At 31.1% G+C, this 12486-nt stretch overlaps 1 protein-coding gene across 1 annotated transcript in view; it reads left to right on the forward strand.

The window, feature by feature from the left end:
* LOC127729008 (cubilin-like) overlaps positions 1-6526 on the forward strand; it is a 66529-nt gene extending 60003 nt beyond the window's left edge. Inside the window, exons 31-34 of the mRNA XM_052236583.1 lie at positions 1147-1328; positions 2803-2962; positions 5146-5387; positions 6316-6526. Of these exons, the coding sequence (XP_052092543.1) occupies positions 1147-1328; positions 2803-2962; positions 5146-5387; positions 6316-6420 (689 nt within the window). The 3' untranslated portion in view covers positions 6421-6526. The remainder of the gene's footprint in view (positions 1-1146; positions 1329-2802; positions 2963-5145; positions 5388-6315) is intronic.
* The last annotated feature ends 5960 nt before the right edge of the window (positions 6527-12486 follow it).

Consider the following 12486-nt stretch of genomic DNA (forward strand, 5'->3'; position numbering starts at 1 on the left):
TGTATGGAAATATTTTACGATGTACATGTCAGTGTGGCAGGTTTTATTTGACCTTGACCTCATTTTCACGGTTCATTACTCAGTGTTAAATTTTTGTGTTTTGGTCTGTTTTTCTTAAACTATAAGCAATAGGTCTACTATATTTGATGTATGGAATGACTGTAAAATTTATATGTCTGTCTGGTAGGAATCACCTGACCTTGACCTCATTTTCATGGTTCATTGGTCAATGTTAAATTTTCATGGTTAAGTTTGTTTCTTAGATACTATAAGCTAAAGGTCAACTATATTTGGTGTATGGAATGATTGTAAGGTGTATATATCTGTCCGGCAGGTATCATGTGACCTTGACCTCATTTTCATGGTTCAATGGTCAATGTTAAGTTTTCATGGTTAAGTTTGTTTCTTAGATACTATAAACAATAGGTCAACTATATTTAATGCATAGATTGATTGTAGGGTGTACATGTCTGTCTGGCATGGTTCATCTGACCTTGACCTTATTTTCATGGTTCATTAGTCAATGTTAAGTTTTTATGGTTAAGTTTGTTTCTTAAAAATTATAAGCAATAGGTCAACTATATTTTGTGTATGGAATGATTGTAAGGTGAACATGTATTTCCGGTTTGGTTTATCTGACCTTGACCTCATTTTCTTGCATCATGTTAAGTTTATGTGATACTTGAAGTTGTTGTAAAGTTTTATATTTAGGACTATCAACATAAAATCAATGATCAGTAAAGCAGGCGAGACATTTCAGTGTGTACACTCTTGTTAAATGTAAAGGTTTATTTAATTTAAAAACTTGTAACGTTATAAGAAAAATTGAAAATTACAGAAAAATTGCTCACATTGGCCTGTAAATTCAGTGGACTATTAAATTTTATTGATTATTTTGTAGTTTATAAGCAATGCAAATGTCAGTTTTTCATTTGATCAATATTGACCATTTATGTTATGCACTGTGGATTCATTATTATTTGTGGGTATATGGAAACCACAAATTTAAATGTCCAAGGAAGTATAAATCTTCTGTAGACTTTTTAAAATGCAAACTTTTGCAAAACCACAAAATCATATATCCACTAAAATACAATTTAGTACCCACGATAATCAATTAATACACAGGTTTCTTATTATAAACAGGTTGCAATAGAACTTATAATGGTAATAGTGGACAGATATATAGTCCAGGATGGCCAGGGAATTACCCAGTAGATAGTTACTGTGAGATGGATGTGTCCAGTCCTCCAGGAACATCATTATCCCTTTACTTCAACTCATTCCAGATAGAAGCACATTCAAGTTGTCGTTTTGATGGTTTGTTGGTAAGATTTATTACACAGATTTGAAATTACAGAACAAATTATATAAAGAAAACTTTAACAGTTTGTCTCACATAGTCTTGAAAAGCTTTTCTTGATGAATTAAAATGTTTAAAAACTGTATATATTTTAAAAGATCTAAAAAGCTTGAACTTCTTTAGCAGCATTCGTTCTTACAACAGCAACAAAATACACATGTTAAGAATACAGAATCCCTTTTATTTTAAATATTGGAGAAAGTTTTGTGCTATTTAGGAGGAAGATTGTTTAGGAAATGATGAGAGTTAATGATGCAGTGCAATTTTTGGCTCTTGTTTATTGTCGGTACAGCAATTAAAAAAACTTTACAGAGAACTTGGGAAGTATTGTAGTTTAAATGCTGTTAGTTGACATTCTAACAATATTCTCTATTGTTTTATCCAAATTGGTTTTTTAACAAAAAATTCATGGGGATGCATATGAACCTATGAATAAAACAATTAATGGGGATACATGTGAACCTGAGAAACAAAACATTTCATGGGAAAACATATGAACCTATGAATAAAACAATTTATGGGGATACATGTGAACCTGAGAAACAAAACATTTCATGGGAAAACATATGAACCTATGAATAAAACAATTTATGGGGATACATGTGAACCTGAGAAATAAAACATTTCATGGGAATACATATGAACCTATGAATAAAACAATTTATGGGGATACATGTGAACCTGAGAAATAAAACATTTCATGGGAAAACATATGAACCTATGAATAAAACAATTTATGGGGATACATGTGAACCTGAGAAATAAAACATTTCATGGGAATACATATGAACCTATGCATAATACAATTCATGGGATACATATAAACCTATGAATAAAACAGCTATGTATATTGAGACTTTAAGATATAAGCATGAAGATCTATATTCTTTATACACAATTAAATGTGTAAAAATTAAGTTTTAAAACACTTTAAATGTTTAAAATGAATTTATATGTAAAGTTCATGAACTTATCTATATCATTTGAAAATTCACTTAGTGACATAGTTTCATTCAGAAAAGGTTTAATTAAGAATTGAATGCTTCTTTTAGTAATTTTTAGGGTTGTAAAAGCATTGACAGTGCACACATTTTTAGAATGAAGCTCTTCTGCACTTCATACAAAATTTACTTCAGTCAACGTGTTTACACCCCAATAAATTTACAAAAAGAAGCATTGAATTCTTAATTAAACCTTTTCTGAATGAAACTTATAATAACATTTTTTTGCTAAGATGATGAAAACACAATTTCTATCAAGTTTTTCTTTTAATTACCTGTGCACTGTATTGTGGAAGCTCATGTCATCATGAATGTTACATTTCATTTTGAAATGAAGGTTAATTTTAGAATGAAGCGAGATTGGAGTTCGCCAATCAAAATAACGTATTATGATGAAATATACATGTCATGTAATTATCATAACTTGAATGATTATAGATACGGAATAGTTCAAGTGGAACAGACATAGCTACATTGTGTGGAATGGCTATACCAGATCCTATCTTTGCACCAGGGAATAGATTATGGATGAAGTTCTATACAGACAATTCTGTTACACATCCTGGTTATTCCATATCATACACAGCTTCTTATAATGGTAAGGTCTTGTTCTATACAGATAATTCTGTGACACATCCTGGTTATTCCATATCATACACAGCTTCTTATAATGGTAAGGTCTTGTTCTATACAGATAATTCTGTGACACATCCTGGCTATTCTATATCATACACAGCTTCTTATAATGGTAAGGTCTTGTTCTATACAGATAATTCTGTGACACATCCTGGTTATTCCATATCATACACAGCTTCTTATAATGGTAAGATTATGTTCTATACAGATAATTCTGTGACACATCCTGGTTATTCTATATCATACACAGCTTCTTATAATGATAAGGTCTTGTTCTATACAGATAATTCTGTGACACATCCTGGTTATTCCATATCATACACAGCTTCTTATAATGATAAGGTCTTGTTCTATACAGATAATTCTGTGACACATCCTGGCTATTCTATATCATACACAGCTTCTTATAATGGTAAGGTCTTGTTCTATACAGATAATTCTGTGACACATCCTGGTTATTCTATATCATACACGGCTTCTTATAATGGTAAGATTATGTTCTATACAGATAATTCTGTGACACATCCTGGTTATTCCATATCATACACAGCTTCTTATAATGATAAGGTCTTGTTCTATACAGATAATTCTGTGACACATCCTGGCTATTCTATATCATACACAGCTTCTTATAATGGTAAGGTCTTGTTCTATACAGATAATTCTGTGACACATCCTGGTTATTCCATATCATACACAGCTTCTTATAATGGTAAGATTATGTTCTATACAGATAATTCTGTGACACATCCTGGTTATTCTATATCATACACAGCTTCTTATAATGATAAGGTCTTGTTCTATACAGATAATTCTGTGACACATCCTGGCTATTCTATATCATACACAGCTTCTTATAATGGTAAGGTCTTGTTCTATACAGATAATTCTGTGACACATCCTGGTTATTCCATATCATACACAGCTTCTTATAATGATAAGGTCTTGTTCTATACAGATAATTCTGTGACACATCCTGGTTATTCCATATCATACACAGCTTCTTATAATGGTAAGGTCTTGTTCTATACAGATAATTCTGTGACACATCCTGGCTATTCTATATCATACACAGCTTCTTATAATGGTAAGGTCTTGTTCTATACAGATAATTCTGTGACACATCCTGGTTATTCCATATCATACACAGCTTCTTATAATGGTAAGGTCTTGTTCTATACAGATAATTCTGTGACACATCCTGGTTATTCCATATCATACACAGCTTCTTATAATGGTAAGGTCTTGTTCTATACAGATAATTCTGTGAAACATCCTGGTTATTCCATATCATACACAGCTTCTTATAATTGTAAGGTCTTGTTCTATACAGATAATTCTGTGACACATCCTGGTTATTCCATATCATACACAGCTTCTTATAATGGTAAGGTCTTGTTCTATACAGATAATTCTGTGAAACATCCTGGTTATTCCATATCATACACAGCTTCTTATAATTGTAAGGTCTTGTTCTATACAGATAATTCTGTGACACATCCTTGTTATTCTATATCATACACAGCTTCTTATAATGGTAAGGCCATGTCTTATCCATCATCAGAAAGGTAAGTTCTTGTCTTATCTATCACCAGAAAAAAGAATGAGGGAGATATTTCATTCAGAATAAAGTGTGGAAGTATATGAGATAGATCTCAGTTATAAGGGATACAGAAAAACTTCATTATTAATAATAAAAATAGATAAATCATGGTCCATCTAAAAAATAAAAATTTATGAAATTGTTGAAAAAAATGTCAGAGAGAAGTTTTTGTTCATAGTTTACAATAGATAAAATCCTGATGGAAAAGTTTTAAGTGGCACTGTTCACCAATTGATATATATAGTGTTAATACAGATGTTACATAACCTGGGTTGAATTTCAAGTACCATTTAGTTTTTCTGTGATAAGAGATTCAAAATTTAAATCAGTGTGTTTGCCCTATGCTGGAAACATCACAAAATAACATTGATGATTTTGAAAGTAAACATGTGTCCCAGAGAACTGAATCAGCCATAAAACTCACAGATTGATCTTAAATTGAATGAATCCTAATAAATAACTCGATTGTATTTTATTTTTAAGAAATCTAGGACAAGATCTGTTTTGATATACCTCCATCAGAATTATTTTTTTATATGTAGGTATGGGATGCGGTGGAAATATAACTGGTGTAAATGGTAGCTTGACAAGCCCTGGTTTCCCTAGCAACAACACCTTACGTCAGACATGCGGCTGGTTGATGTCTGCACCAGCCAGGCGGACTATCACTGTCAGATTTACAAGTATAAATGTTTTCGGTACAGCACAGTGTGAAACAAATTATGTAGAAGTATACAATGGTGGAAGCGAAGCTTCTCCAAAATTTAGTCGTTATTGTAGTAGTGTAAGTTGAAAATGTTCTCTTTATGACTACTTATACTGTATATTTAACATGAAACAGATTTTACCTACAGAAGAGACTTTAACTGGCTGTTTTGGGTATAAAAGCAAACTAACATTGGAACTTTGATTTCCAGAGCATTATGTTCAATGTTTCTGACTGCATGATTTCATATTGGCAGGTTAAAGACTTTGAGAATGAGTTCAGTAACTGTCTGCATTCTTTGATAATGTAAGATATTTTTGGTTTGAATATCCCTTTTGTTATCTTTCATACAGTTGTTTTAGAGTTCAGTGCTTTCCTGTAGTGATTTTCATTATAAATAAATTTAACCTCACCTCTTATTTATGTGCTTGTAACCAGTAGGGAACCTTTTCAGTGGGAAACCTTTTCAATACTTGTCTTGTTCATATCTGGATGTTTGATAAATTTAAAGTATTTTGTGCTGTCAGATGACAGATCTTTGAAAGTTTCTGTTTCATCTATTCTTATCTTTTTTTTTTACTGTGGATGATATAGAGCTTGACATTGCTGTCTATTGGTCTATTGTTGAAGACAGTATTCTGCCATTTATATGTCTTTTAGTGGTCGTAATGTAATCTGATTTTTTCGTCATTTATATTTTATTTAGAGCAGTAAAGTTGCATGAAGTTCTAAAATTCATGGTATCCATTCAATGTGAAAAAATCTCAACTGTCATTCATGGATGTTGATTTATCAAGAGAAATGTAAGAATCAGTTTTATGTCGGACAAAAAGTAGTTTGATTGAATACTTTTTTTTTATAGAAATAAGGAGAAGTTGTTTGTTTGCTGGTGGGATATCTATCTACCAAAGACCAAATGAAGGCTACACATCTGTACATAGATAAGCAGTGTCTGATGTTATATATATAAGCTGTGTCTGATGTTATATATTATTTGTATTTTCAGGAAACGATTGCACCTTTGCAAGCTAATACAAACCAAGTTTATGTGAAGTATGTGTCCAGTGGATCAGGATCAGCGCCATTATTCAGACTTGTTTATACCAGCTAATTCACAATTACTTATCACTTCTTAAAGATTTATATAATTCATGTCATATTGTTTCCTTGATTTCATTTGTCAATTTTTTTTATCTAAGAATATAATTGTCTATCAAATAAAAGTCTTTTGTAGTCAATTGTCACCTGTAGATTAATGTTTCAGCACAGACTTCTACATGTACAAAACCATATTACATTATAGCTCACGTGGCCTGAAGAGCTATAGTACGTTTTGCCATCACTTTGCATCTATTTTCCCAAAAATTTTCCTTAAAAATCTTCTGCTCTGAAACCGCTCAATAGATTCAAACCAAAGTTAGTCTGCTTTATCTTTAGGACTTTTCCTATTAAGTATTTGATTTTCAACTAAGTAGTTCAACCATCATAGCCACAGTAGAGAAAAATCAAACATAGGGGGTCAAACTGCAGTTTTTGACTAGCATCTTGATGACTTTAGTAAATACAGGAAATAACAACCAGGGAAAAATGAAGCATGAAATGTATTAAGTGCTGTTTAAACTATCTATCTTGAAAGTTTTAGAAAAATCTGTTGATCATTTTTTGAGTAATAACCCCTTAAAGTATTAAGTTTTGACTCTTTTGGCAGTTCTATGCTCTTGTCTCAACAACTTTATTAGCTATTTTTGTGATTTTTATGCAAATTGTTTGCTGTTATCATGAATATCATAGGAGCTAGATTAAGACTTTTAAATTAAAAAATCTGGTAACCTGTTTGGAGATGTGGTCCCTGAGTGTCATTTCATACTGACTTTGAGATTTTTATGTTATCTTGAAAATTGAAAGAGCCAAGCCAATAATGTTGATTGCAAAAATGATCAGCACAACATAATCTATCTACCCTACTTTTTTTAGTTTTATGACAATAACATCTTGTAAATGCAACTCATCTGAGACCATTTGACAGAAAACTCTCATACTTTGTACCATTGTTGCCATCATGTGTAGTTGACCAATTTTACGAGAGTTATGGGACTGACCTTTTGTTGGAGTATTGTAACAATAACACTATGAACACAACTCCTCTGAGTTACTTTTACAATAACCTCTGATATTTGTTCAGATTGGTTGCCGTCAAGTGTAGTTGACCATATTATACCATCACTTTTTACCATTTTCAAAACTGTAATAGATAGATAGATAGAAACTTTAAAAAACACAAATGATCAGCAAGACAAGATCTACAAATGGCTAAAATCTTCATTTGACTCGTTTTAAATTTAATGATAATTTCTTACATCTATTTGCATATTTGTCGAGCCTACGACTTTAGTCGAGAAAGCGAGACATAGTGATCCTACATTCCGTCAGCGGCAGCGTCCACAAATATTCACCCTGTGGTTAAAGTTTTTGAAATTTTAATAACTTTCTTAAACTATCCTGGATTTCTACCAAACTTGGACAGAAGCTTGTTTATGATCATAGGATAATATCTAGAAGTAAATTTTGCAAAAAAATAAATCCATTTTTTCCTTATTTTACTTTTAAATGGACATAGATTTTCTGCCAGGAAACAACACATTCACTCTGTGGTTAAAGTTTTTAAAATTTTAATAACTTTCTTGTACTATTTTGGATTTGTACCAAATTTGGACAGAAGCATGTTTATGATCAAAAGTTAGTATCTAGAAGGAAATTTTGTAAAAAAATAAATCCTTATTTTCCGTATTTTACTTTTAAATGGACTTAGATTTTATGCCAGGAAACAACATATTTACTCTGTGGTTAAAGTTTTTAAATTTTTAATAACGTTCTTATACTATTTTGGATTTGTACCAAACTTGGACAGAAGCTTGTTTATGATCAAATGCTAGTATCTAGAAGGAAATTTTGTTTTCTTCCAGTTAACATTACATTCAGTCTGCAGTTAAAGTTTTTTTAAAATCAACTATCCTGGATTTTTACCAAACTTGGACAGAAGCTTCTTACAATCAAAAGATAGTATCAAGAGGAATATTTTTATTGATTTACTTCCTCATGTCTGTTGAGCCTGCGATTAACAGAAAAAGTAGGCTAGACACTGGGTTCCGCAGAACATTTACGAATTTTTTGGCTATTTTGAAAACTATAATAAATAGAAATTCTAAAAAGGAAAAATTAACATCAGGATAAGATCTACAATTATGTCAACACTACTGAAATTGTTAGTTAATTCTTAATAGAGTTGTTCCCCTTTAGTGCTGACTTTTACTATAAAGTGGCCATTGTTGAAGATGCAGATGAGCGACACAGGCTCTTTAGAGCCTCTAGTTATTGAGTTCTAACTATCATGTAAACTGTATGGCCAATCCGAATAACATAATGTAAGGAAAACAAAGCCATTGTCCTTTCTTATAACATTTTGTGTACCCCCACCTTTTGATCGTAATTATATTCCCATCTTAACGACCTGGACATAACTTTTGCTGCCAAATCGGTATCCTTATGGGATTCGTTTGTTGGAATCCTGATTCACTTACTGATGGTTTTGTACATCACACTCATTACATTATACGCTACCTCACAATAATAGCCATAGCAATGAAACTGTCTATCATTTTGCAACTGTTACACAGATCTTACAGGTATAGTAAATACATGTACAAAATAATCTGGGACATAATAAATTGACGTTAGTATAATAGTCCCAGGTATAATATTCTTTTTGTGGGGACTAATGCATATACAAACATGCCATGTTTCATTCCTAAAGTTTTCCTGTTTGTCTAAAGGTTCATTCTATTAAAATACGGTCAGTTCATGATCTATTGTGAAATAAAATAAAATGATACATTCATCAAGATAAATATGGCGATATTCTGCTTATTTAATAGTCTACACATGCACAATGTTGAGACACGAAAAAGCTATTAATGTATCAAGTATGTAATGTTTTTCACTATTTTCAAGGAAGATCCTGTATTATAAACGCCCACTTTCACATCAAATTATGAAAAAAAACAATATTTTAAACTAACAATCACTATTTGAGGTACATAAATTAGGGTGTTTACATGAATGTACAAACGAACCCCCTTCTGTTTTTAAAGGACTGAAAATTTTCTCGAAAATTGGACAGACAAAAGTTGTCACAGATCATATATCTCTAAGTAAAAGATTGAATATATACAACAGCTACAACATACGAAATTTGGATCTCGCGTATTTGTCCTTGTTTTTGATACATAAGATTCACTAAATGTATTGTGCATTTCTATATACGAACTTATCTTACTTTCTAGTATGTTTACTTACAACATAATGGAGAAATGCAAGACACAAAAGAACTACATGTACATAATTACTTGTAGTTTTACCCTTATCCGTCATTCTGCAACGAACATTCATACAGATTTATTTCTTAACACCATCCCATGTTGAGCGGATATTTAGAATGTGAGTCTACTATGATGAGATGAATGCACGTCGTTTCGTAACCTGGTCGTTTCGTACCTGGTCGATTCGTAACAACCTTGTTTTGTAACTGAGACGTTTCGTAACTTTTGTAATTATATATGGTTATAAAGTGTTAGTTTAAATTAATTAGTTTTAATGAAAAAGTTAAAGTTATTATTTAAAAATAATCAAATTGTTCATCTAATAATAACAATATTGTAATATTTTTAATTTAAAATTTTCTGAAATCTTTTTAATTATTGGCTAATTGGTTATTACACTCGGTGACAGCTTTCATGGTTTTATGACAACTAATGACAGGTAATAAAAACGCCAAATATGTCACTAACAGTAAATAAGCCCAAAGTACTTGTGATCGGTCAAAGTTTCATCCGAAGACTGGAAAATTGGATGTTAAGAACGCAATCCGACTTATCAAGTTCTGTCGAAACAAAGCTTCACGGGGTAGGCGGGAGAAAAGTACAGTCATTGAGACATTTTGATCTCCACATAGTGAAGAAATTTAAACCCGACTTTGTTTTCATACAGATTGGAGAGAATGACGTCTGTGATAAATTATCATCATCACACACAGCATCAGAGATTGTACAACTCGCAAAAGATGTCAAGCGCTTAGGTGTTCCTTCTGTAGTTATAGGCTCCAACATCGTCAGACTAAAAACAAGAAACATGAAAGAAACAACTTATGATAGAAAAAAAAAGAAGATAAATAAAGAACTAAGCAACATAAAGATGAGTGGTGTCAAGTATTTGAGACATCAAAGCACGTGGCAGAAGACTAAATACTCTGATAAAGACGGGGTACATCTAAATGATGATAGACAATTCAAATTCTTCTGTTCTATTCGCATGTGTGCAAAACTGGACTTGTAAAGTGTAAATGTATGTGCAATTAATTATTTAATAAATAAATATAGATATATATATAAAATAAATAAATAATAAATAAAATTCTTTATTTAACGAAGGTTACACATTTAACAATTACATGTTAATCTTCCATGAGGCCTTCAAAAACTATTAATACAAATAGAAAAGAAAAAAAAAACCAAAATACAAACAAAATAAAATACATAATACTGTTATACATAGCAGCTTAAATATTGAATAAGTACATATGCATTCAATAGAAGAAGAAAAAAATACATTAGAATCAAGCATCTTCATTCTGTGCAGTTTGAAAATAGTTTGAACATTTGATCTTAAATGTATCTAAATTATTTATTTCTTTAATATTATTTGGTAAATTATTCCAAGTAATAAGACCAGAATATTTAAATGTTCTTTTTAAAAATTCAGAATTAGGTCTTGGTACATGAAGAAGTCTTGATGTTGTCGACCTGAGACAATAATTATAAAGATCAGTACAAGCAGTAAATTTAATAGATAGATAATCAGGTGCTAGACCATTCATACATTTAAACATTAACACAGCTTGAAAATATTGTATTCTTGTAAATATAGTCATCCATGCAAGCTTTTTAAACATTAATGTTGATGGAAAATCAAAAGAAACAGATAAAACTAATCTTGCAGCACGTTTTTGGAGCTTATGTATCCTCTCCAGATTACAGTTTGTGGTAAGACCCCATACTGTACAACAGTAGTCAATAATGGGTAATATATAGCTATTGTAAAAAAGAATAAGACCTTTTAACGGTAAATAACGTTTCAACCTTTTTAACAGGTATATTCTGGTTGAAATAGTTTCGCATATTTTATCAATTTGATTTGACCATGATAGATTTTTATCAATATGAATTCCAAGAAGTTTTTCAACTTCAACATTATCTAAAGTGATATTATCTTGTGATAAAACACATAAACATTCATTGCAGCTTTCCAGTTTTCTGTCTGATCCAACAAGCATACATTTTGATTTCTTGCTATTTATCATCATATCATTTTCTTTACACCATTTAATAACATTGTCTAAGTCTTTATTCAAACATATATTTAAATTTACAATAGATTTAGATGACAAATGTAAAGTTGTATCATCAGCATATAGATCAGATTCTGTATATTCTAAGGATAATGGTAAGTCATTGATATAAATAAGGAACAATAAAGGTCCAAGTATAGAACCTTGGGGAACTCCAAAAGTTACAGTTTTATATTCTGATTCGGTGGTTCCTAACTTAACTTTTTGCATTCTCTGAGAGAGGTATGATGAAAACCATTTTACAGAGTGTTCATCACAATTGTATAATTTTAGTTTAGATAAAAGTATATTGTGATTTACTGTATCAAATGCCTTCTTAAAATCTAAAAAAAGAACAGCGGTAAAATTTCCATTGTCCAATTCCTCTAACCATTTATCAATTATTTTAATGAGTGCTGTATGACAAGAATGTTTTTCTCTAAATCCAGACTGCTGTTGTATTAATAATTTGTGTGTGGTTAAGAATAAATACAGTTGTTTAAAGACAGTTTTTTCAAATAACTTGGACAGAGTGGGTAAAATTGAAATGGGTCGATAATTGTTTGGATCTGTTTTATCCCCTCCTTTAAATATGGGAGCAACTTTAGCAAATTTTAATATATTAGGAAATATTCCTGTACATAAACTAAGGTTTATTATGTGAGCAAGGGGGCTTGCTACAATCGATCTTGATAATTTTAAAATTCTTGGTCCAACACCATCAGTTCCGGTTGATTT

Source organism: Mytilus californianus, unplaced genomic scaffold (assembly GCF_021869535.1).
Source record: "Mytilus californianus isolate M0D057914Y unplaced genomic scaffold, xbMytCali1.0.p SCAF_2, whole genome shotgun sequence".
Taxonomy (NCBI): domain Eukaryota; kingdom Metazoa; phylum Mollusca; class Bivalvia; order Mytilida; family Mytilidae; genus Mytilus; species Mytilus californianus.